Source organism: Trichosurus vulpecula, chromosome 5 (assembly GCF_011100635.1).
Source record: "Trichosurus vulpecula isolate mTriVul1 chromosome 5, mTriVul1.pri, whole genome shotgun sequence".
NCBI classification, from domain to species: Eukaryota; Metazoa; Chordata; class Mammalia; order Diprotodontia; family Phalangeridae; genus Trichosurus; species Trichosurus vulpecula.
Genome location: NC_050577.1, coordinates 10,820,524 through 10,847,269, shown reverse-complemented (window position 1 = coordinate 10,847,269; position 26,746 = coordinate 10,820,524). Strand labels below are relative to the sequence as shown.

The window sequence follows — 26,746 nt, the reverse complement described above, 5'->3', positions numbered from 1 at the left end:
GATTTCCAGTTTTTTGGCATAAATGACACTACTGTGGAATAACTTTTTACACATGTTTTTCATCTTTTGTATTATTTCATTGGAGGCATTCAAAATTATGAATATTTTTATAACTTTTGTTGCATCTTTCCCAATTGGAGAATTTTCATTCATGTCTAGAACTGTGTAGCCTCCTTTCCTTCAGAAATACAGTAGTAGATCAGCAGAGCTTCTCAGAGTTCTTTAGAGGATAGAGTGTTTGTATTTTAAGTTCCAAGTTAGTTTTCCCAAGAGTATACAAGTATACTTGTTTCAGTCAAATTCCCTGTTGCCCTTATCATTGTCATTGGCACCGCTGTTGTGGCTAGTCTGGTGGGTGTCCACTTCCAAAGATGATGCTGTGATGTTTTAACTCACCTTTTGGAAATTCCCTTGAGATTGTACCTTTGTACACATGATGCGATCCTCTGAACCCCATAGTATTGCTCAGTTTTCTCCTCCAGTTCAGGAGGCTCTCAGACAGCAGAGCACAGCAAGGAGTAGAGGTTTCTCTGGCCCTCTCCCCTCAGGCCAGCCTCGAGTCGAGCTTAAGTACAGCTGTTTGTATGTTGTCTTCCCCATGAGATTGTCAGCTCCCTGAGGTCAGGGACAGTTTTTGCCTTTTTTTGTATCCCGAGTTTAGCGCAGTGCCTGGCATATAGTAGGTGATTAATAAATGCTTAGTGCTTTTGGCATGAACATTAATAGAACCTTTCAGTGATGTTGCCAATCCTTTATTTCATACAGTTTTCTCCCTTTGAGGATTGCTCCATTTTTGAAGGAAAGTCGTGCTAGTTACCTCGCTCCGGTGGTGTGGTCTCAGTGGCCTCTTGTGTAGTACTGAGTGAGCTCTTCTACGTGTAGTAAGGAGACTTCAGACTCTTTCTTAGAGTGGTACCCAGGACCCGGACAGTCCCCCAAGTGTTCCTGTTATTCCCCTTTCTCCTCTTCCTTTAGAGCATGAAAACAGTGAGGGCAATGTAGTGGGGAATGAGAGGAAGATTAGGCGAGAAAAGGCCCTGGAGCAGCGAGACTCGGCCTCTGTGCTTGTGAAACTGGGGGGCTATGAGGGGCCTCCGAGGCAGCCCCTGGAACCTCTGCCCTGACACAGACCCAGAATGTATGTCCGCCTCTTCTCTGAAGGGAGAACAGTGGGGAGGTTCTCTTTGACTGGGCCTGGAGTGGTCTGTGAAGAGTCCAGGGAAAATACCTGAGGCCTTGCCTTCACGCATCCTTCAGAGATGCTCCTTCATCTAATACATTTAGTAAACGAGCCCATGGAACAGAGAGAAGACTAAGCCAGGATTTTGAACCCACTTTCAATCAGTTGATCAGTAAGCATTTATTAAGTGCCTACTGTGTGCCCAGCACAGTGCTGGACCTGAGGAAAGCCACCTCTGCCTTTGAGGGGGTGACACTCCAGCAGCCCAGCCCTAAAGACTGAAGAGGTTGCCTTTAGAGCTTCCCAACAAGGAGTCCTCCAGCCTTTTCTTTTTAAAAGCTGTCTTTACTAACATCTTCTGTCCTGTCAGTCATTTCTTTGCTCTGTCTCTAATTGAATCCTGCCATGTGAAAAAGAAACAATGATGGGAAAAGCCTGTTGCAGACACCGCACCCAACAGCAGCACATCTGCTGGGTCCATCTACAGGCCCTTACCCACTTGGTAGTGATTGGCCTCTTCCCCCCAGGGAGGGGGCACAGGCTACCCATCCCCCACCATGGCAGCTCTGCCCAGCTGAGTAGAGATGCCTTTGCTGGGACTCTTTCCAAACAGCAGGCAGACATCTCCAGCTCTGTCACTTCTGCATGTTGTTTCCGTCTCTTCCTCTAAGCACAGGCAGGTGTTCAAAGACAGTCTTCTCCACACTGCTCCTTCCACCAATCCTTCTGTGGCCTGCTGTCACCCACCCCCTTGGTTCCTCTCTCCTCTGCACAGCTTTTCTTTCATGTGCTGTTTCTCAGATGGGACAGAATGGAACCTGGCCCTGTTTGTTTCTGTTGTTACCAGTGTCTCTGTATTCCTTATCTCTCCCACATGCTGAGGATAAAGGTTTATGTGCTGGCGCTTCCTTGGTTTTCACAGCCGAGATCCCCCAAGTTCCTTTCCCTCTACCTTATTGTCATGGCAAGTCATGAGGAGTCCTTTGCATTCTGCAAAAGTCTGTGAAGGCCTCCACCACTCTGTGCTTTGCCTCTTTGTTGGGTCTGGGGTCTCTTTCCAGAACTTGGACAGAAGAAGGAGAAAAGCCAAGTCTCATTCTTTCCACTCCTTTCATTCATTCAGCACATAGTGGCCGAGTACCTTTGATCCTGAGTGCTGGACATGCCTGTTGCTCTGAAGACATAGGGGATGTGATGTTGTCTCTGTCCTCCTGGAGCTTACTGAGAAGTAGGAGAAGGCAGGAGTGAGAGTGGCATCTGCTTTGTATAGACCAGCGGTTTGCAGAGGACCTCTTCATACTTAAAAAAATTAAGCCCTCCCCCCAAAGAACCTTTGTATGGGTTTTATCTACTATATTTACCATATTAAATACAAAAGCATGGATTTTATTTACTATATTAAATATTAAAATATTTTAGTACTATTTTGAACATAGTTTTGACCTCATGAACCCACTGGAAGGGTCTTGGATCCTTAACGAGTTCCTGGATCACATTTTGAGAACCATTGGTATAGACAGTAAGTGTTGCTTGGAGGAGATGTTCAGGAAAGTCTTCCTGGGTGTCAGGGTCCCTGAGCAGTACTTTAGGCATCCTGGCTGAGGGGCCAGGTTTGCATTCAGCAGTTGGTGGGGAGCCCATGAAAGCAAGATTGCCACTTGGTAAAATTCATGCTGATGTTTCTGAAATCCTTTCTTGCTCACAATTTGAAAGTTTTATAGTGTTTGCCCCTTTGTGAAGCAGTTTTTGAGTTCCTGGAAGAGTAAGAATTGTTAATAAATATGTCGTACAAATGAAAAGTAGGAGTGATTTACATGTGTTTGTTTTCAGGAAATCCTTGCACGTGGAATTCTTCTTCCATTAATAAACCAACTCAGTGATCCTGATTATATTAATCAGTATGTCATATGGATGGTAAGAGCTTTAAGTTTTTTAAACTTCAACCTAATATGTTAAAAACATAATTCGAAATTTTGTGGTTACTTATTAAAATAGGTGTGGTTTAATTGTAGCGAGTAAAATCACAAGAAAATTGCCCTTATGAAGATGACATACATGTGATTGTGTCAAAATGTATGGTTTTGGTAATGATTTTACACCATCTCTGCAGTGGGAGGGGCTTCAGAGCTCACATGATCTCTCTGTTCCCTGAATGAGGATTTTCCCTTCAGTTTACTCACTCAAGGCAAGTCCTTCCATGTTGGGTCAGCTATGATGGTTAGGAAAACTTTCTTACTGGATTGAGAGTGTTGTGGGCCTGCAGTGTGTGCAGTGCAGCTCGACCCTTCCTCATGGGCTGAGCAGATCACCCTGGGGGTCTGCCCCAGACTTCGAATTCACTCTGGGACCTCTGCTCCTCTGGCATGGATTACATCCCCTTTTCTTCTGTTGGTGGCCAGCCTCTGAGAGTGGCTGAGGAACGGCTAAGGCAACAATGCTGTAAAGAGAGGTTGTCTGACCCCTGGCCCTCATGGCCTGTTTAATATTTGTGTGGGCTATGAGGGGAGGTGGCTCAGCGTTGCTATATCTTCCCAGAGTGCTTTCCCAGACTTGCACCTGGCATCGCCTCTGCTGAGTTGGCTTCTCAAGGGGCTCTGAAGCCTTCATCTAGTGTTCTGCCCTCCTGACTCCACTCCTGCTAATTAATAGCTCATGAAGCTCGGTTCCTCTCTCACTTTCTGGCTATTTGTGATGGCTGGGAGGACGGAGCTTGGCTTGGCCGGTCTGTGCCTTCTCTACCAACAGGCATCTCTTGTTTGAGCATTCCTTATGAGGATAGTCAACACGTGGCTGGCTGGGCACATTGTCATTCACAGAGTGGCAAGGCCACTGAGAAGCCAAGGATCCTTGCTGAGGTTGTCTGGAATGGGTACTTCTCCAAAGTTTGTCCTGGTTCATATTCAGACTGGATGAGTGTGCCATGCCCTCTTGGATTCCCTTTTCTTAGGTTTTCATGACATTCCTATTATCTGTTTTCACTGACTCTACCTTCTTCCCCTAAGACAAATAAAACCCCCAAACAATGTTGAGGTTATTGTGGCATGACTTACTATGTTACTGTACTTAAGTAACGGTGAAAATTATAATGTTGTTTACAATATTTGGAAAGACGCTTACTAGAGAGGCTTCAACAGTTGTTACTGAAAACTTTTTTAAACACGTTAACAGTCTAAGGAGAAAGTGTTTAGTTGTACTTACTACAGAATCACTCAGTTTGGACTAATAAGTCCAAGCTCGGCCTGGCCGAGATGGAGGATCTAAGAGTTATTTTGTATTGTTTGAGCCTCTACAAGCATATTCAGTGACTAAGCACAAAGCTACTCATTCCTCTCTTTATCCACATTAGAAAGACTGGCCATTCAAAGAATCCAAGCTGGAATGGGCTTGAAGAGGACGGTGTTAGAAGCCACTTTCAACATGTTTTCCATATTCTTGTTTACTCTACAAAACCTTTGTTTCCACCTTTTCTTCACTTAGATTGCCATTGCCTCCCATCCCCATCACATGGTGTCTAGTGAAACTGCCCTCTTGGGTGTGGTATTGCCCTTTACAAACATGCCCTGAGGCTTGGGGACTGACTGGCTTTTCAGGTGGTCTCCTGGGTGGAAGGGGCATTGTTTTCCCCACCCCCCTTGGGCCTGGCCATTTGTGTCCATTTGTGAGAGAGGTCCCTGAGGAGCATGTTTCTGACTGTCCAAGGCCCCACTCTAGAACCTGGCCTCCTGCAGTAAGCCAGCCACTGCTGCCTGGCATAGCCTTAGTCACTGTCCTTGATGAATCTTACTGCTTTGGGATTTTCTGTGAGGCCAGTAGAACGTCAGTTCTGAGAGGGCTGGGGCTCATTTGGTCTTTGGAGCTCAGCGGAGTGGTGCCAGATTGGCATGAGGAGAGTTTGTTTGTGAATTGCCACTGTTGCTACCACTACTGCAGGAACAGTCATGGCACTCTCATGCAGTCTCTCAGGAGATTCTCGCAACAGCCCTGGGAGGTGCCTTTTGGGAGAGGAGGGGACTGACGGAAGCAGAGGCTATGTGACTTAGCCAGGCTCACCCAACAAGTTAGGGGCTCCTGCAGCTTTTGAACTCAGGTCTTTCTGACTCCAAGTCCAGCATTCTATCCACTGTACCCCCTAGCCACCCTTGCCAAAGACTGCTAAAATCATTGTTTCATTTCCCAAATGACTTTCTCTTTCATTGCACTTTCTAAAAAAATCTAAAATTGTTTAACTTGAAGGGTTGGCTATATTCAAAATATGTGGAGGTGTATTAAAAATGAACCTTAGTCCATTTGGAGAAGAATGGATCAAGCATTTGTACAGAGACACAATGAACTGGCCTCCTGAATTTTCAGATTTTTGTCCCATAGATTCGTGATTCCAATTGCAACTATGAGGCCTTTATGAACATTATTAAATTAAGCGACAACGTGGGTGAGCTCGAAGCAGTCAGGGATAAGGCTGTCGAAGAGTTACAGTATCTTCGATCCCTGGATACTGCAGGCGACGGTAAGTATGGGGAAGCTAGTTAAGGGCCTTAATCTTAGACTTTTGGGTTCCCACATCACTCTTGTCTTTAAAGCCAAACATGCACTTGTGTTTTAGGAAGTCTCCTGCACCACATGTGAGAGATGTCATACATGGCAGCCATCCTCACACCTCTGTTTCTTTCTCTGTGAAAGTCAATGGCACGTTCCCAGAACCTGTTCATTAATGATCAGCAGTCCTTAGTATTGCCTGCTACAACCACAGTGTGTATGTACTGTGCTGGAGGGGACAGCTTTGTTGTGATTATCTAGTGAAACTCCTTGACTGTGTCAGATTGTGCTTTATCAAGCAAACGAACTAATGTGGAGAAGGAGGTTGGACTGGCTAGTGATAGAGCCATTCTTTGGCTTTCAGGATAACATAAAAACTCCAAGCAACAAAGGCTCAATGTCTCCTCATGTGACGTGAGGGAACAGGGAAAGGCAGATGTCAGGGGGGTACCCTTGGACTCTCAGGTATCGGCAGCAGTCTGCTTGGGCACACAAGTGGAGGGCATAGGGAGACTGCTGGCTCTGGCCACAATGGCTGCCTGAACAACAGCTATCCACTCAGCTTCCGTACTCCAGGAGTTGGCAGGCAATAGAAGGAGGAATAGCGTTCATGCATTCAGCCTCCTAATGTGACCAGAATCCCAGTGAGATGTGTAACTTGAAAGACTTTGTCTGTAGGTAGCAACAGCAGATAGCTGTCCTGAGAAAGCCCCAGGGACAGGTTAGAATTCTCCAGTGGCATTAGAAACCCATAGTGGACGCTTGGAAACCCCAGAGTGTGGTTGGCAGCAACCCATGTCTTATTGGAACACTCAACCTGGGGCAGTGGAAGCACACAGGGGCTCTCTCCTGATCTGAGATGCCTGAAACTTTGAGATCCAGCCTTGGAAGGTAAAGTGGCCTGTGACCCCAGGACAAGACTCATCGGGACTCACCACCTCACCCAGAAGCACGGCAGCTTTTGGCCCTAGCACAAAGCCCTGAATCAGGAATTACAGCTACAGAATTGAAGAAGACACCAACCAATAAAAAAAATCATCGTAGGTATCCAGATAGTTAAAAATCCTACCTAGGAGGAAGTAATTCCATAACAACTGCAATTGGAGCTGCAAAGAAAAAAAAATTACTGCATAAATACCCAGAAGAATTGAAGCAAGAGATTAAAAAAAATAACTCAAGAGGAAAGATAATAAATAGTTAAGAATCATTGGACTCCCTGAAAACCAGGATTAAAAAGAAAGCTGGGAAACTACATTTCAATAAATCAAATGAAAACTATGAAAAATCCAGAGCCCCAGCTTGAAGGAGTTAAAGTGCCAGTGACTTACAATCAGGAAGCTTCTGTGATAAACAAGAGGAGGTCTCCGAATGCTATTTTCCAAGAGGCAAAAGGGAGAGCTGATCACTAGGAATATTTTACCTTGCAAAGCTCAGTATAATCCTGCAGGAAAAACAGTGGGCCTTTAATGGAATCAAAGACTTTTGAGTAATTGTTTCTAATAAAAAGACTGGAGCAATAGGAACTTGGAGATACAAACACAAGGTTCGAGAGATACTTGTAAGGGAACATTCAGTTGAGGCATTGAAGGTAGCTGTTTGATGAGGCAGTGCTGCCATTCTCATTGGAGTAGGGGAAAGAAACGTTTCTTGAGACATACTTCTAAGGATAATGTCTTCCAAGGATGTGGAGGGAGGTAAATAAGAAAAACAGAGAAGCTGGGGGTGGGGGGAAGAAATTTGTTCTTTTCTGAGGCTTTAAAAAGGGGAAAAAAGAAGGAAACATTAAAAAGGATTCATTAAGGTAGAAAGGAGGAAGAAGAGAATGGAAGGTGGCTTTACTTACAATTCGGGTGCCTGAGACGAGTATAGAAAGATAACGTAAGGAGGGAGCAGAAAGCACATCAGACAAACCTCACTCCTGTGCATAAAAGACTACATAGTAGACATTTGTAGTGGATGCAGTCAGAACAGTTGCATGATTTTCTCCAACTTTTTTTTAGCAGCAAAGATAATGAATGGTGTGAGTGATTCAAGACTGGAGCTTAGTTAGACATAATTAGTTATATGATAAGAGGGCTAAGGATTCAGGAAAGGAGGACAGTGTAGAGTTGAAATGGAGAAGGTGACCAGGAAGGCTGTATCATTAGGGGAAAGCCAGGTTTCACTAAGAATTAGTAGATTGAAGGAGTAGAAGAACGGATTTAGAATAAAGGAAAATTTATTGTCTGTGGAACAGGCACTCCAGAGGATACAGTGGAAGGGCTAGGTGGACTTTTGGATGAAATGTTAGAGTGGGAGGTTGAGGGGGAAAGGAACGAGGAATTGAGTGGTAGTGGATGTTGAGTGGGGTTTGGATGGGTTTGAATGATCTACAGGAGTTCAGAGTCATTGGGATGTGAAGGGTTATGATCAGTTTTGGACATGATGAATTTAAGATGTCTTTGGGACAGCCAGCTCAAGATGTCCAATAGGAGGTTGGAGATGAAAATCAGTAGAGAGGTTGGGGATGGGTAAGTAGATTTGAGAATTATCAGCCTAGAAAAAATAACCGAATCCATAGAAATGAGGTGAACCTCGGTCTTAAGAAGAATGGCCAAGGCCGTTGGTGGTCAAAACTTCCTTTTCTGGGTCTTCAATAGCTGTGGCTGCAGCTCCTACAGGAGCTATCACTCTTTAGGCTGCATCTCCCCAGAGTTGGCTTCCTAGGACGATGGCTGAGGGTCCTGATCTGGAAGTCTTCCTACTGCCGTGGCTCCTGGGCTCAGGCTCCTGGACTGTCTTCATCAGCATCTGAAGGGAGATGGTGGTCAAGTTAGTGGTGAGAGTTTGACCTGCCTGGCCCATGCTGCCTCCCGTCTCCCTCAGGGGTCCCTGCTGCTTCAGCTGGGCTGGTGTGGCTGCCTTGCAGGTGGCAGTTGGTTGACAGCTGGTGGGAATGGCTATGCAGGAATTGCTTACGTGATTTAAAAAAAAATTCTCTCTTATCTGAAACAAAGAAGGGTTGCACACATGAACACATACACACACACTGATGTGTATGTTAATCATACTCAAAAGAGAAGCAGGGACGGGCAGAGGAGTGTTCAGAAGGAGAAAACTGCTGAGAGGAAAATGTCACAGGCAAAACAAACTTCCTGGTCCTGAAAGAAGGACTAAGGGGGGGAAAAAAGAAGCAAATATTTAGAATTCCAAGGGTGTACCCCGGTTGGAAAAGGACTGAACAAATTGTCGTATGTGATTTTAATGGAATATTATTGTTCCCTAAGAAATAGTAAGATGACTTTATAATCCTGTGAAATGTGAACCAATGGAAAGGGAAGTGAATGGAACCAAGAGAAAAGTTTTTACAAGAACAGCATTGTAAAGAAAAACAGTGTTCGAAGGCTTCAGATCTCTAATCAAAGGCAAAAACCAGCCATGTCTCCAGAGGACCTTTGATGAAACTTGTCATGCACCTCCTGGCAGTGGCTATGGACTCAAGCTCCTTAGACTCTACGCAATCACTGTGTGGATTCATTTTGACTTACTTTATTGGGGGCCTCAAGGGGGCTGACCAACTCAACAGTGGCCACTGGATTGGAAAAGATCAGTTTACATCGCAGTCCTGGAGAAGGATAATGCCAAGGAATATTCAAATTACTGAACAGTTGTACCCATTTCATATTCCAGCAAGATTATACTTAAGATTTTTGCAAACTAGGTAGGCTTTAGCAATATCTGAATTGAGAGTTAGCAGAAGAGCCAGATTGGTTTTTGAAGAGGCAGAGTAACGAGAGACCAGATTGCCAAGTTTCACTGGATTATAGAGAAACCAAGAGAGTTCCAGAAAAAAAAAATCTACCTCTGCTTTGTTGACTACACTAAAACCTTTGCCTATGTGGATCACAATAAAATGCGGGAAGACCATAAAGAGATGGGAGTACCAGATCATCTTACTTGTCTCCTGAGGAACCTGTGTATGGATCAAGAAGCAACATGGAACTACTGATTGGCTTAAGATTGGAAAAGGAGTATGACGAGGCTGTATATTGTCACCTTATTTATTTAACTTATATGCAGGGTATATCATGTGAAATGCCAGGCTGGATGAATCAAAAGCTGGAGTTAAGATTTCTGGGAGAAATTTCAACAATCTCAGATATGCAGATGATCCCACTCTGGTGACACAAAGTGTAGAGGAATTCAGAAGCCTCTTGTTGAGGGTGAAAAAGGAGAGTGTAAAAGCTGGCTTGAAGCTTAACATCAGAAAAGTGAAGATCATGGCATTTGGTCCCATCGCTTCCTGGCAAATAGAGGAAGAAGAAATGGAAGCAGTGTCAGACTTTATATTCTTGGGCTCAAAAATCACTGTTGGTGGTAATTGCAGCCATGAAATTAAAAGATGCTTCCTTCTTGGAAGGAAAGCTCTGGCAAATCTGGGCAGCAGACTAAAAAGCAGAGACCTCACCTTGCTGACAAAGGTCTGTATAGTCAAAGCTGTGGTTTTTCCAGTAGCATTGCATGACCCTGAGAGTTGGACTATGAGAAGAGCTGGACACCGCAGAATCAGTGGTTTCAAATTGTGTTGGAGAAGACTTTTGAGAGTCCCTTGGACAGCAAGGAGATCAAATCAGTTAAAACTTAAAGAGATTAATTCTAGCTATTCACTGAAAGGTCAGATACTGAAGCTGAAGCTTAAATACTTTGTGTACACATGAGAAGATGGGGCTCATTGGAAAAGACCCTGATGTTGGGAAAGATTGAAGGTAAAAGGAAAAGGGGATGACAGAGGATGGGACGGAAGCCATGAACATGACCTTGGATGGACTTTGGAGAGAGTGCAGGATAGAAGGACCTGGTGTGCTGTGGTCCACAGGGTCACAAAGAGTAGGACACAACTGAATGACCGAACAACAGACAACACAAAATGGGGCAGTTGTGATGCCAAAAAGCAAAAGGCCATTGGAACATTTTTAAAATGCACAGAAGAGAACAGAAGGAAGGTAAGAAACACAAGCAAATAGGACAGCTTTGTTGAATACAATATGTAGAATTTATCATATACATTTATAAAAGCAAGCTGTATAAAATGGTAGTTCATGGTTTGCTGTATAGTTTTCTTTGGTATTTTTCTATTTGGAAAATGCCATCGTTGGTGTTTAAATTCTAAATAAAATTAAAAAAAAGAAATCACTTACATCCAGGGAATCTCTGGGGGCCTTGTTAATTAAAAATAGAAACATTAATGAAAGCAACAGCAATTAGCACATGCTAATTTCTTCTTACTCAGCACACCTAGATTGTCACCTCCTTCAAGGAAAGGAGCCATCTGCCACTTCTCTGTTCTTGTAGCCCCCTTTGGCCTGACTTAGTGTTTAGCATTCATTCGTCAATCAGAGGTACATTAAAGTGCAGATTGTTGACTCAGGTGCATATGCATGGAGTCAACTCAGTGGCGCAGTGCTCCCCTCTAACTAAATGCCAAAACTAAGTGTGTAAATGTGCTCCCCAAATGCTGTGATCCCCAAGCTTGAGGGTGTTCACATGGGGATTTACAGAGCAGAAGCCAAACTTGGATGTTATTCTTATTTCCATTTGGGCCCATTTTTCTCGTTCTTCACAAGGTGAGCCATTTTTGTTTGTCATAGCAGTAGGTGGAGTCTGTGTTAATATATTGCTAACATTTTTAATGTTTCATCGGTAATATTACATGTATCGTATATTAGATATGCATGGTATATGTTAGATCTTTGCCATGTATCATGAGAGATCATTGTATTTTTTGATATTAATTAAGCAGATGAACTGTTGGAATAGAAGAAAATATTTTTCACTGTTCCCCACAGGAAACAGATATCAGAACATGTATAAATTTACTTAAATTGCCACATTTTATTATTCAAGTTTTACCTTCCATTGAAGTAAAAAATTATGTTTTTTGCTAAATTATAGCATTTACATATCAAAATATTTATAAATGGCATGTACTTAATAGTCTCTAATGTATATCCATTGTGTTTGTTTTTAGATATCAACACTATCAAAAATCAAATTAATAGTTTATTATTTGTAAAGAAAGTATGTGACTCCAGAATACAGAGGTTGCAGTCAGGCAAAGTAAGTAATGAATTTTTGAATTAGTATTTAATTATGAATAATTAGATTTAACTGAAACATCAAGCAGATGACTGATTGTAAACCAGAAGGAGGAAAATTAAATTTGGTTTGATACTTTCCAAAAGACCTTTAATTACATATATTTTCCCTTATGTGCTTGCCCCTATGTAGGCAGAAATATCCAAATATGATGTAATTACACTAAAGTACATAGGAACTGTCATATGTAAGCTGCTGTCCCTGTCAGTGGCTTAACTTACTAAAACTGGCCTTAATCAGAAACAAGTGGTTTTTTTAGCTTTTTTTTTTTTCAGTATGTCAGACTCTTAATATTTTAATACCAAAAGTACATTTCTCTAGTCCATCGAGTTAAATAGCTCCGTGGAAGATTGATGGAGACCTTGGTGAAGAATTGTTAGAGGTTCGAACTGTGGTGGACTGCATTTTGTGTCAGGAGGAGTGTCCAGCCCACTGACTATATATCATGCAGCGTTTTCTGTGGCCCCCATGCCAGCGTATGCCTGTAGCAGTTCACTGGTGTCCTGTGATTCCTTATGGAATAGAAAATGTTAGCTTCAAAATAGTTACCATCGTATGGGACCCTGTGAAGTAGTTGGAGCCAAGGCTGCCGCAGCTCCTTGTATTAAATGCATAATTGCCAGAGTCAGATCACCACACTCTTTCCGTGTTCAGTAATTTGAAGACACAAACTTTGTGTCACTGTAATATTTAGAATAGAGAGGAGGAGTAACATGGCATGCTTGTACCTTAATACCCAAAGGAGTGGGCCTTCCTAAAATCTGACCTAGAAATGTTGCCTAGATGGTTCTTGGTGGGATATTGTAATATCTGAGGGGCCTTAGCACTTAGTTTTGGTTCAGAACATGGTGTGTTTAGTTGTGTTTTGTTTGTCCCTTGAAACCTTGGAACCTTGAAACTTCGTTTGAGGTGTGTTTTTATAATCACAGATAAGTTGTCAGCAAGCATTTACTGTCTACTATGTGCCAGGCATTGTGTTAAACACTGCAGGTATAAAGAAAAGCAACAAACAGCCCCTTCTCTCGAAGAGCTCACTGTCAGATGAGGGAGACAACATGCCACCAAGATATAGACGGGATAAGTGGGAGAGAATCTGTAGGGGAAGGCACTGGTATTGAGGGGGATCATGAAAGCCTCCTTGCACAAAGTGGGACTGTAGGTGAGGCTTGAAGGAAGCCAAGAGGAGATAAGGTTAGAAAAGTCCAGACATGAGGGGCTGCTGGAGTCAGACCAGTGTATGTGGAGGGAGTCAGGTGTAAGAAGACTGGACAAGTAGGAGGGGGCAGGTGATGTGAAGGGCTTTAAAATAAAAACCAAGGAGACCATTTTCTTTTTGATTCTGAGGCCATAGGAAACCCCTGGAGCTTATTGAATGTGGGGGTGACGTGGTCAGACTTGAGTTTTCAGAAGACCGGTTTGCAGTTGAATGGAGGTTGGGCTGGAGTGGGGAGGCAGGGGGCCAGCCTGCAGGCGTCCAGGTCCTTGGGAAGTGATAGAATTAGCTGGAACAAATATTTTGGTAGCAAGGGACCTAGATAGCAGAGTAACTTATAGGAGGGTGTATGATTCCTGAACCCACTTATCAGAAACCTCATCATATTGAGTGAACAACACAAGAAGCAGCTGGGTGCTAGAAGTTTAAGACAACTATATCTAGATTGACCCTTTATTTCTTGTTGTTCAGTCATTTCATGTCTGACTCTTTGTGACCCCATTTGGAGTTTTCTTGGCAAAGATACTGAGGTGTTCTGCCATTTCCTTTTCCAGCTCATTTTACTGATGAGGAGACTGAGGCAAACAGTTAAGTGACTTGCCCAGGGTGGCACAGCTAGGAAGTGTCCGAGGCTGGATTTGAACTCGGATTTTCCTGACTCTAGTCTCAGTGCTCTATCCACTATGACACCTAGCTGCCCCTTACTTCTAAGGAAAAGTTATCCAAGAACCAGAAGTGCCAACAAAGGAGGAGATAAGTTTAAATGAAAGTTCTTAATTCTTTTAAAAATTGATTTGGTCTTTGCAGCCTTAATTTTGCATCTATACAGGAATTACATACTAAGCTGATCTGGCAAAATACTGAAGTGTGGAACATGGAGAAGTTGGTGGTGGCTGTGGAGATGACTGTCGCTATTGGCCATTTCTGTGATAGGTTCTCTCCTTTTTCTTGTTCCTTGGAAGAGAAAGCTGGCACCCAGAAAGAGCAGCCTCTTGGCTCTCTGCGCCCCAGGGCTCCCTCCTTGGTGCTTTGGTTTGTAAGCCAGGGAGTCAGGTTGCAGGGCGTGCTTTCACAATGAAAGGATTGTTTTGGAGCACTTCATGTCTCACCTCGTAGCCTCATGGTGGCTTTGTGTGTCTACGATTCTTTGTTTTGTGTTATTTATTGTGTTACAGACTTCCTTCTCTGTTGCCTCTGAGATGTTGTGATCTATGGGCCGTGGGGCATGTTGGCTCCCAGAGAGCTGAGTTCCCTTTGAATTGGCTTTTTATTAGACCCCATAGTGCAGTGCAGACACACCTGTTTCTGGGGTCAGAGCAACATGAGACCAGAAGCCGGGGTGCCTTCATTTTTTTCTGGTTATGTGACCTTGGGCAAGGTATTTCATGCTCAGGTTTCTGGTCTGTAAAATGGGAATAGGAACATGGAGGATCCCTAGGATTTGATTGGTACAGGGAGCTGTTGGCAAGGTCATTCCCTCCTCCAGTGAGTGCAGCCCTGGGAAGGGGAGTAATATAGCCAGTATTGAGAGACTGGCCTGGAGTCCAAGCCTTCCCATCTTGGAGGATGGCTCTTTGTTCTTTACCCTACACTTCCTCTAGTAAAAATCTCATTTAGAACAGTGGAATAATGAGGCTTCTGCTAGTGTGAGCACTAGTGAATGTGAGCTATGATGGGCAGGATGTGGCTGTTGTCCTTCCATGGCCACACCTCCATTGGAGGAAACCCACAAGGATTCAGACTCATTGACAGCATCTCCCTGAAGAGCCACCTTTTATTTAAGCCGGTTATCTATGCCCATTGTGTCTAAGGAGAGAAATCTGCTTGATGCTTTTGTGTCTTAGTTATTTCCTATTAAGGTAATCTTCAGATTAGAGGAGTATTGAGAGGTAGTATTGTAACCTTTCACTTGTTTTTTCAGGAAATAGATACTGTGAAACTGGCCGCGCACTTTGGGAAACTTTGCACAGTCCCCTTGGACAGCATTCTTGTAGACAATGTTGCACTACAATTTTTCATGGGTAGGTCAAACTTGAAATGAAAACAAGGTTGGTTTTTAAGATCTTAAAGAAGTAGAAACTGTATCCCAGGTTCTTCATGTTGCCTGCAAGAACTTGTTGGGTTTGTCTCACATTTTCGGAGGCAGATTCTCAAATCCTTGCTGACCTTGGAGCTCAATACATTCTCGAATTAATGTAAATCTCAGAGATGCTTCGGGTACTCAGCTTCCATCAGTGTCCAGAACTCCTGGCATAGAGGTTCCTTGGCCCAATCGAGACCGATGACTTTCGGGTCCCTGGGGGTGCTGTGACACAGAACCCGAAGCCAGGTCTTATGTCCCAGGCTCATTTCCTGTCCACATTGTCATGCTGCCCTTTACTATTTCTGAGAGTGGAATCTTCATGGTCAGAGCATTTGTACTGTGAAAACAAGCTTGTCAAAACACTTTTGGCACTACTGTGTTGTGAAAACATTACATTTTTAAAAATAAAAATTATTTTATAGGTCTTAATTGAAATCCTAATATTATACAATGACTAGTCCCTAAAGGACACCATTTCTCTTGATACTATATTCTCCTGAGCATTTCTTCACTATTCCTGTAAATGCTGAGTTTTGCTGGGTTGGTCATGAGGATGGTGTAGCCTGCCTGCTCCATTGGAGTACGACCCTGAGGAGAATATCACTGCATCACATTGCAAGTAGGGGCCGGCATGGGCATCTATTCAAAGGGCCGCTGTCTGTGATGCTTGTAGGCTCTGTAGGCACTCCTGAGTCTCTCTGGGGACCAAGGCCTTGCCGAGTGCTGTCCTTGGGCCTTGGGCATGGGTACAGAAGAAGCTCTCACGTGGGTTTTGAACAGATTCTTTTTCAAAAAGAGTCCCACGTTCCTCCATTTTCAATTTCCTGTGACTTTTAGTGGAATGGGATGCTAAATAAATAATTTTATCTCACATCAAAGTTAACAAGCCTGGGATTTTTGCCTGTTAGATTACATGCAGCAGACTGGAGGCCAAGCTCATCTCTTCTTCTGGATGACAGTGGAAGGGTACCGGGTCACAGCCCAGCAGCAGCTGGAAGTGCTTCTGAGCCGCCAAAGAGATGGGAGACACCAGACCAACCAGACCAAAGGCCTCCTGAGAGCCGCTGCTGTCGGCATTTATGAGCAGTACCTGTCAGAAAAGGTAGAGACGAGGTTCAGCTTAATTTTTATTTTATTCTTTACCACACTTGGAGAAGGTCAAGTGCCTGGGATATAAACTTTTCTCTTGTCATCAGGGGCTGTCTGATTTGATTTGATTAGGCAGTCGGAATTTTCTTAGGAAAATATCATCAGGGAGATTTTAATTTATTCGGATTGGAATATTTGTTGATTCTTTAACATACTATTGAAAACCTATACTCTTAGTAAAAACAATGTTTATCCTCAAATGCTCTCCTCTTTTTGTCTATTCAAAGCTTGATTTTAATGTTCAAAAATATATATTTTTCACCCATAGTATTTTAAAGAATTTCTTGAATTTTGGCAGTTTCTACAAATTTTTACTCAGTTGGAAAATGAAATGGTCTTAAGTTATGATTTTTGGAAATGATTTAAATCTGAATTCCCATTCTCTTTTATAAAGGATTAATTTAGAGAGAAATATTATAATGGAGTTTTTTTTTTTCCTTGAGCCAGTCACAGTGAAAGTTTTTCCATAAAAGGAGAAATAACATGACCTCATTTCCTCAACTCCTCTTTCAAGTTCTGTGTTTTCCATATCGTTGAAGCCTTTTGACCTAAGTTTGGGATTGCTGTGAGACTGGTTCAGATCAGCATCATAAGGCACGGCCCACGTGGAGGCCTGGACCACCCCCTCTTCCCCCCGTGCATCTCTAAGATGTGCTGGGGCTCAGGCTGGCCATTGGGGGTCTGTTCTGGCCTGAGGCCTTACGCCTGAGTCAAGAACTGCCTAGAGGTTTTCCTACTACTGCTTACCTAATGGGTTTCCCCACTATTTTCACAACTTTATGAAATGAATTGGGAAATGATTTCAACTTGTGTGTGATGCTGGCTCAGAGAGAACGAGGAAGGACTCGCCTCCTGGAAGATTTCATCTTGACTCTCATAGATTGAAATGGGCGACCTCCTCAGGCCATTGGCTTCCGCTCCACGCAGGGTCTCGAGCTGAGCCTCAGGGGCAGCCACTGTCTGGCCTTTCTTTACATCCCCAACACCCAGCACAGGGCCTAATGGCATGTAGTAAGTGCATAATAAATGACTGAAGGTGGTATAATCGTTTAAGGGCATTTCAAACTCCTTTAGCTTTATTTCCTGAAAAAACTCAGTGAAATCAGTACGGTCAGCAGCAAATATGACAAAACTACACGTTAGTGTCACTTCCTAGTGCTGTAATGGGTATGTGATCTTGTCATGAAGGTGTTCCCTCTAGTAATTACCGAAGATCACAGCTCCTTCGAGGTGATTCCTAGGCATGTGCCAGGTACTTGGCTAAGTTCTGGGGATGCTGTGAGCGGCAAGGGTAGGCCCTGTCCTCAAAGGGCTTACAGCGCACAAATACCTAGGTACAGACAGTAGATGTAGTGTAAATGAATATATGATTTCAGAGGGAAGACTCTTGTAGCTGGGAGAGCAGGAAGGGTTTTTTGCAGAAGGTGGGATTTAAACTGAGGGTTGAGGGGAGCCAGGGGAAGGGCGCTGCCAGAGCAAAGACCTGGAGTCGGGAGCTGCACAAGGATCTGAGTGGAGGTCTTGAAGGACTTAAGGGGAAGAGGCTGTGAGAAGGCTGGAAAGGTGTAAAGGGGCCAAGTTAGAAAGCAGATTCAGTACCAAGCCAAGTTGATATGTGCCTAGCCCATGTGGCCATTGCTGATGGCTTACCACAAAACTGCCTTAAGGTGTCCAGGATAACGGAAGTCTTCCTTTCATTCTCTTGTCATGGCATGTATACCAGTGGGATTCTTGGGGTGGGCCTAGCCCAACGTTTTTCCTGCTCCTGTGTTTCTTTGGTGACATCCTTTCCGCCGGCGCTCCAGAATCCTTCGTTGTTTATCTTGTGTGGCAGTCTGCTCCCACACCCCCACACATTGGGCAGCTTTCCTTCATTTGAGGTCTTTCATGACTGTAATCCATACAACACCCCCAGGAGAATATTGGTATCAAAAACACAAGCTGTTGTTTCAAGGAAAAGTTGGGGTTCTTACAGTAACTTGCCATGATCTCCTAAAAGCGATCCATACCGCCCTCCTCCTGCTGTTTGGCTCTGGACCCAGCTTATGGCTACCTCAGGCATATTGACCACTACACATTGTCCGGTTTGATGTGAGTGAGCGTGTAAACAATAGTCTTTCTTTTATCAACACATTGTGTCCTGAGTGGGTCCTGAGAGTGACTTAGAGCTCCTTCAGGGTCATCTAGAGGACCTCAAGATCTCTTGGGACAATCCCCCTCTTACTGTTTTGTCCTCAAAACACCTTGAAAAGAGAGCTTTGAGGCCCTCAACATAGCTGCCTTGGTTTCCTTCAGCTGCGAAACTTTCAGTTTCCTCAAGAACCAAAGCCAGGACTGGTGATCATGGCAGGACTGGTGACAGTAATGGTGACCACAGTTGCTTTCATGTAGCACATTTCGCTCTTGGATTAGAGCCCAATGTGGTGGTGTCACCATCCTCAATGGTGAAAGAGACCGTTATGCAAATATCGGTAGATGGTTTCTGTTTTTCTTCTGATGCCATCTCAGAATTGATCCTTACATGGGAAGGACTAAGTGTTAAGACTTCCTCAGAGGGCCAAGCAGCACTAGGCGATGCTGCTTCCTTTTTTTTATAACAGCGATTCGGCTAGCAGCTGTTTGGGGTGTAAGACCCAGCAAGACTAGCAACAAGAGCTGCTGGCACAGGTTTTTTAATCTGCTTTACTAATGTTAGAAATATACTTGACACTGAAATTCAGGTATCAAGGGCAATTTATTATCATTGAGGAATTCAAAGGAGTTGGTAAACATTCCTGGCGAGGAGTGGACTCCACCCTACTTTAGGAAGAGGGAGTGGAGTGTACAGGAGTGGGACCAGCTTTATTCTGTTAGACTGACATAGATTGATGCACCATCAGCTCAGTACCTCCCTTCAGAGAACGAATTGGTCCGCTCCCTTCTAGTCACAGTCTTCCCTATATGCCCCCAACATGCAGCTCCTTGGTATGTTCCTCCCCCAACATATGTCCCATGTTCAAAAATGGCAGAAAAATCCTCCCCGTGAGTGTGTGTAAGGTAATATTCAATTAGCCAATTAAGCATGTGTGGTAGCCATTTGACCCAGTTTTCTGTTCAACCCTGACCGTTACCTGACCAGTTTAGACCAGTTTTCCTAACATCCTGAAACTGTGGTTTCTGCAAAACCACAGACTCTATTCCCATTGGCTGAGGACTCTCATCCTGGTTAATTTTTACTCCTTTGTTTAGGCTGACACTTCATTAATTATTCTGTGGAACTTAATTAACTCTTCTGTGGAAACGTAACTTTCCCTAACTTTTACCCATCTCTCACAGTAAGAAAAGTAATTGTAAGGGGTTAACAATCTTACTTTAATCACGCATACAAATATAACTCCTTTATTTCAGGAGGAAAAGCCAGCAACCTGAACTTCAGAGCAAAGACAAACAAATTACAAACATACATTATAAACAGACCAAATACAAACCAACATCTGGGTTAGCAAAGCGGGGGTGGGGTGGGGGGTGGCAGTGGCAGTTACAATGGCTTGCCCAGAGTCACACACCACTCTTCCAGTGAGTGAGAGCCCCAAGGGAAAAGGCCAACCTCTGGGTTTATATATTCTGTTCAGGGTCAAAGGGCATTACAATATGCAACTCACCTAAAATGGTCACAAACATTCCACTCAAACCCAGGTGGCCTAAAAGCCTCAGGCGTCAAAAACATGTGACTCAGACCCATGCAAACCAGGCTTCCCCTTGAGGCAAGGCAGTCATCAGAGACTCCTGATCGAATCAACGAAAGAAAGGCCAGCCTCTTCAAGGGCACTTGATTAAATAAGTGCTGACATAGAAAACAGTAAAAGAAAGTCCCATATTAATTACTGATACAGGTTTATAAGACACAGAAAATAAAGGTAAGTAGGATGAACATTTTTATTTCAAAGTAAAATTATAATCTTTTGCATTAGTTGATTTTCGTGGTCTTTCTAGTGTTCAGTGGGCTTGCCCTAACTGTTTAAGGTGATGATTTCTTGGGGAAGAGTAAGAGAACAGGGGCCTCTTTGGTTTGTGTGAACTTGAAGAAAAACCAAGTGGCCTCATCAGTGCTCTTAGTTTAGACAGCTTTGATGAGAACTCCCTTTCTTGGCCATCCTGAATCTGGCACTGTCTGTTTTGTTTCCAATAGGCATCACCAAGAGTTCACGTTGATGACTATTTGGTAGCCAAGTTAGCAGACACGCTGAACCATGAGGATCCAACACCTGAGATTTTTGATGACATCCAAAGGAAGGTATTGCAGAACATGTATGATTTTTTTGTTTAGAATGAACAAGCCTCCTATTGATTTCATTTGGGGTTCCTGTGCATTTCTTGGGTTTTAACAGAAAAACAAGACAATTCAATATAGGGATCCCACTGCTTCTGAAAAGCTGTTTGATGTATTTAATTAATTGTTTTCGCTTTGGGCTTGGGAAGAAGCTGCTCTGTTGCCATGTATCCTTGTGGTCACTGTCTTCTGCCTTTTAATAAGGAATGTTGGTAGCAAGTGCTTGGGCCCATCTTTGGGGCAGGGACTGATTGGTTCATTTGCTGCTGTTTTTTTTAAAGCCTTGTCAGTTAATAACACTCATTTCCTACCTCAGTTTTTACTGTGTTTGTAAAGAGATTCAGTTTTTCAAATTTTCTTTTTATTACTGAAAAACATTTCACTACTGGATCTTAGGGAGAAAACTGTCTTGTATGTTCTGCACTTCCATACAATAATTGCTTGTTTTCCAGAAAGGGATTGAAACCTTCAGAATTCTGAGTATAAAAGAAAACTTTCATAAATGTATGTCAGCTACGAAATGGAAATCCCCCATCTATTTTCTTTCTCATGTTTTTTTTTTCTTTTGAGTAGAATTCTGTGCATTTTAAATGTTAAGATGAATGTCTTCTCATACTAATGAGTGAATTTGCCTTGGGTGGGGCCGCAGTGTATCCGGGAACAGAACGTGCTTCTGGTTGTGTCAGCCCCACAGTCAGCCCAGGTCCCAGCACTCTCATTTAGATGTTATACTTCTTGTTTTTTGCTTTTCAGTGACACCATTTGCCCTCTTGTCAGTACACAACTTGTTCCAAGCAGGACTTTGCCCTTATGCAAGCAGTTTCATTACTGGAGTATTAGTCAGTCAGCAAGCATTTTTACTAAGCACCTGTTAGGTGCCAGGCAGGCATCCTGTGTGCCTGGGTGCTGAGGATACAGAGACAGAGAGGGACTTCCTTCCATCCTGTGAGGGGTATGGTGTGTGCTAACAAGAGCTAGTACTCTCTGGAGGGTTTGGGAAAGGCCCATGGAGAGATGGTGCTTGTGGGGAGCCTTGAAGGAATCTCTGCACCCTTTGGGGTCTTGGCGAGGAGGGAAATGCATTCCAGGCGTGGGAGAGATGGCAGATGGAATGCCATGTGTCAAAAACAACAGGAAGGAAGGAAGTTTGGCTGGGAAGGGCAGCAATTAAAGTGATGAAGATGGTGCTGGTAGCTGGCATTTGTATGCAGCTTTAAGGTTTGCAAAGGGCTTTACAAATAACTATCTCATTTGGTTCTCACAACACCTCTAGGAGGTGCTCATATTATCCCTATGTTACAGATGAGGAAACTGAGGCAGACAGAGAGAAAGGGATGTGCCCAGGGTCATGCAGCTAGTCAGTGTCTGAGGCTGGATTTGAGCTCGGGTCTTTCTGACTCCAGTTTCAGTGCTCTGAACGCTGTGGTGCCCCCTAGCGTCCTAGCCTGGAAGTCTCAGAATGGATTCCTCGTAACCTTGATGCACTATAATCTCACTTCAGACAGCCTGTCCTGTGGAGCAGGAGGCTGCCTTGAGAGCCAGTAACCTTCTTGTCTCTTAGTGATATTCACTCATGGAGCTGTTTCATCTTCCTCTCAGGTGTATGATCTGATGCTGAGAGATGAGAGATTTTACCCATCCTTTAAGCAGAATGTTCTCTATGTACGCATGTTGGCCGAACTGGACATGTTAAAGGATCCCAGCTTCAGAGGCTCCGACGATGGGGATGGAGGTAAGGGACGCTCATTCTCCTCGCAATTACCCCTTCTCTTCTAGTGAAATAACAGCCTTTTAAACAATCCATTCTTTAAAACTGCAAATTATTTTAAATCTACAAAAATAGTGCAGTGTGTGTGTGTATTACATTAAAATGTCAACATTTTGTAAAGTCTTAAACCCTTCGAGCTATTTGGTCCTTGGGCTCTTGAAATGAGACAATTTTGTGTCGTTGGCGTAGAATCTCCCCAAACATTTGACTTCTTAGCGCTGTAACAGATTTAGGAGCTAAACCAGAGAGTCTCCAAGGTCCTTTGTAGCTTACTCTACACTTCAGAAGTCAGCTAGTCTGCCTACTCATTGTCTAGATGAAGAAAGTGGGAGCCAGAGAGGGCATCGAGCTGGTTTGTGGTAGAGCCAAAGTGAGCTTCCACATCTCCTGACTCTCCTTTTTTCTAAACCCTTTGGACATTTAGTGATGGTAATTATTGGCCCCATTTCATTGTAGGGCACAAAGTACCATCCTGCCTGTCGATAGATGGACTTCTCATGGAGGGCAGGATCTTTCCTGACTTTGGGAGAAAGAAGATGGCAGCAGTTCTTCCTCAAGCAGGGTGGGGAGGGTGGAAGGCGTTCCCTCTTAGTAGAGTGCTGGAGTTGGATAAAGACAAAAGCCAGTAGAGGCTATTAGGTGATGGCCCTTCTTGATGAACACCAGAGAGAAAAAGGCTGAAGGTTTGGAAGTGAAGCCCCCTTGGTTGGCTTGGTTGAGTCCCTCAACAGAAAGCTCCAGGGGTGTCCAGGGGGCTCCAGGAATCAATGGAGATTTGGTAAGAAAGGGGAACATTCCTCAGATCTTCCTGACATCCTTGTCTGCCATTGACAGACCCCCAAGTGTCATGGGTTTCTGACCTGGGAATGGCAAGGAAAGTCGAAAACCTTGGTCTTTGATTTTCATGAGCTTTTCTAGATGAGAACGTATGCGCACCTCAAGGAGTTAGTGGATATTATTGTCTGATTAAGTACCGACATGAACTGTGTAGAGAATAGAGGCTCTGGAAATATAGAAAAGGGATAAATTGATGTGTTTGTCCGTATGAAGGCTGCAGGAAGCTTTGGAACTAGACTCTCTCAGTTCAATTCAATCAACATTTATTAAGCACCTACTGTGCCAGGCACTGGGAATGCAAATAGGAAAAAGAATGACAGCTCCTGTCATCCAGGAGCTTACAGTCTAATGGGGGAAGACAGTACACCCAAGGAAGCAGAATCAAAGCGGGGGGTAGGAGTGGGACACTAAGGCATGATGTTCTGTGGAGTAGAAACCAAGCAGATCCACTGATGGGAAATGGAGAGCTTCTGAGCCCTCAGTAAAGAACGTTTATTAAGCACCTACTATGTGCCCCGTACTGTGCTTTGCCAACCCAGGGGAACTTCCATTCTGAGGCCCTTCTGGCCCTGCTGTTTTCAGAAGGACCCCAGACCTGCTTTTCCTCAATCACATCTCGACTGACTCGTGACTTCTCTTCCTTCTCCTTGCTAGCTCCCCTGCCTATGGTGGCCCCCCTCTCCCTGCACTCCACCTTTTCTAGAGGTGTTGTCTTCCCCTATTAGGATATAGACTCCCTGAGGGTAAGGACTTTATTGTTTATTTGTATTTTTATTCCCAGACCTTAGCACAGGGTCTGGCATATAACAAATGCTCCTCCTTCCTTCCCTCTTCCCTCTCTCTTTCCCATGTATTTATCCATCTATCTAACCATCTGTCTTTCTTCTCTCCATCCATTTATCATCTGTCCATCCAAAGAAGTAAGAGTGGTGCACCCCAAGGATTATCTTAACAAGTGACACAGAGCATGTCAGAGATAGCCAAATGCTTCTGCATCATTGGAGGCTCAGGGTAACCCTGTGTGAGGAAGGTGACAGCCACTGTTCTCTGTGATCGGTAAGGGAGTTGGGCCTCAGAGAGGCTAAATGACTTGTCTGTAGTCATCCACTTAGTAATATTAGAGTCAGGATTTGAATCCGTGTTTTCCTGACCCCACGTCCAAAACACTTTCCAGTCAGTACACCGTATTACCTCTATCTTTGGCCTGGAATCAGTGATACCAGTGATCCAGGGGCAGGTGATGGTGGTGAGCAGCACCTAGAGGGAGGTTTAGGTGTGGGAAGCGTTTTCAGTTAGTGAGGAGCTAGAATTATAGAGAATTCAGTTTGGCAAGGCCCTGAAAGACCATTGAGGAGCTGTGGCTCAGGAAGGCTGTCAGCCGGCATTCTAACGGAGGGCTTCTTCCAGGCCAGCACACTCCAGTGTCCCCATTTATTGATTGTAAACCAGATTAGTGATGTTCCTTCTCAGAGAGTTAGATAAGATAACTGGGAGGGGAATTGGATCTGGGAAAAAGAACAATGGGTTTGCATGAAGTTTTCCGTGCTTTTTGGAGAGAGGCAGGCCTTCCTCTGTAGAGAAGAGAGGGCAGGCTTTGGAGGCAGGAGCTTCTGGGCCACATGCTGGGAGGGAGTGTGGGCTCCACCCAGCTTTGGAGAACTTGTTGACCTGTCTACCTGGAGCTGGTTTACACTGAATCCTCTGTACAGATGCGATGAATAAGCTGGACTGAACACATTGCTCTACCAGGAGATCTAAGAGAAGCAGAGTGTAAAGAGCTGGAGATGTGGAGCTCCGAACTTGGGTATGAGCAGAGGGTGTCGTCCACAAAGAAGTAATCATTCAGAGTTGCAAGAAAGGCTGCACTGTTCCTGGGGAAGAGTGAAGGGTGCAGCTTGGAGGCTGAGGAGAGCTGGGGTGTGGCTGTGGAAGCACAAAAACCAGGCCAAGGACAGGTGTCCTCAGGGAATTGTAGACCAGCACTCTCATTTCATCAGTGATGGAGCATGGGAGGGGCAGAGCCAGGGCTCCAGAATCCCCTTGGCCCTGCCATGGGCCCTTGGGAAGGCACATCTGTTGGGTCACTCATTAGGGAAAATGAGCCTGAAAAGCAATAGAGGCTTTTTTCATGCTGTCTTTGTTACTTTGAAGATTCAGGCATGTGCATCATTCAATGTTTTAAATCCAGAAAAACCTGTAAGGAAAAACATTCAAATTACTAAAGATTTCTCTTTCAGGATTTAAATTTGGAGGTGTTCAATGTGCCTATTTTAGTTGTAGAAACCTCCACATCTGGTTCTTTTTTTTCTGGATGAATAGCCATATTCTGTAATTTCCAGAAAGGTGATTGGAGTAAAGATTTTTTTTTTAAAGTTGTCCAGCCCTGAGCTGTGAAACTAGGCTCATGCAAGCTGCTGTCTGCCCTCGCTTGTGTCTGTGGCCTTTCCTTGGCCACCTGGCTATTGTGTGCCACACCAGATTTTTTTCCCCCTGCCTTATTCATTGGCAATATTGTTGGAAATGGATTTTCTTGATCTAAAATTAATTTATTTTTAGAGGAAAATTGCTTTTGAGTCCCCAATTAACACGACCCCTATTTTCCCAACTTGAAAACAGTTTCGCCCTCATGCCAAGTTGCCGTGTGCTTGAGCTGGCATTTTCTTTGTGCTGTTTGAGGAGAGGAATCAGCTTTACTCTCTGTAGAACGAAGAATCTTTATGGGACAGAGGAACTGAAGTCAGCTTTGAGAGAGAAATCATTCCGGGTGTGTATGGTAGCAAATCTACTCTGTTTGGAGTACATACTCTCCAGGGCTCACCCTTTACTTAGCACCCACAAACGCATGTGGTCTTTGTTGGCCCAGGCTCCTTCTCATCTCAAAGCAGAGATGCTGAGAAGAGCCTTTCTGTCTGTCTGTCTGAGTACTTAGCCCAGTGGCTGACACCTGGAAGTGCTTCATCAGTATTGATTGAATGATCTTAAACCTTGAGCATTAACACACTCACACACATGACTGTAACTCATTTTTTTCTATCTGATGCCCTAGAAAACTTTCTTAAAGTTTCCGATTTAGATTCTTCAGTTCAGTGAACTGAACCCCAAGTTTGGTCTTGCTTGGTTTCCATATTGCAAGGGAATGAATGACCGGACCAGGTGTAAGCCAGAGGCTGCCCAGCAGCACCTTTGATGTTCATCTTCGTTTTGTTTTTTGTGTTGCTCTTGTTATACCACTTCTCAGACAGTGAAATCTCCTGCACAGTTAGCCCATTGAATTCTGCCATTGGTTGTATAGCGATGGGTCCATGCCTGTCTGGGAGGGCAGGACTCACAAGGCAGGGAGATGCACAGGGTGCACAAGACTAGCAGGAAATGTTGGTTCTCCTGTAGGACGTTTGCTTTAAAGTGAACTTCCCAAGAATTTCATTGGCCTGGCCCGTCAGGAGGTAGAATGCCCCTAGAAAGTCACAGCAACATGCTTGCTAAAACATTCTGTTATTGGGGCTTGTCACTAATTCACATGAATATCTTTCCTCTTCTCA

At 44.0% G+C, this 26,746-nt stretch overlaps 1 protein-coding gene across 2 annotated transcripts in view; it reads left to right on the top strand.

The window, feature by feature from the left end:
• SNX13 (sorting nexin 13) overlaps window positions 1-26,746 on the top strand; it is a 130,008-nt gene that overhangs the window by 63,114 nt on the left and 40,148 nt on the right. For both annotated transcript variants that reach the window (XM_036759186.1, XM_036759185.1), the window contains exons 9-15: window positions 3,011-3,094; window positions 5,546-5,684; window positions 11,721-11,809; window positions 14,983-15,082; window positions 16,053-16,246; window positions 20,462-20,566; window positions 22,202-22,334. In XM_036759186.1, the coding sequence (XP_036615081.1) occupies window positions 3,011-3,094; window positions 5,546-5,684; window positions 11,721-11,809; window positions 14,983-15,082; window positions 16,053-16,246; window positions 20,462-20,566; window positions 22,202-22,334 (844 nt within the window). The remainder of the gene's footprint in view (window positions 1-3,010; window positions 3,095-5,545; window positions 5,685-11,720; window positions 11,810-14,982; window positions 15,083-16,052; window positions 16,247-20,461; window positions 20,567-22,201; window positions 22,335-26,746) is intronic.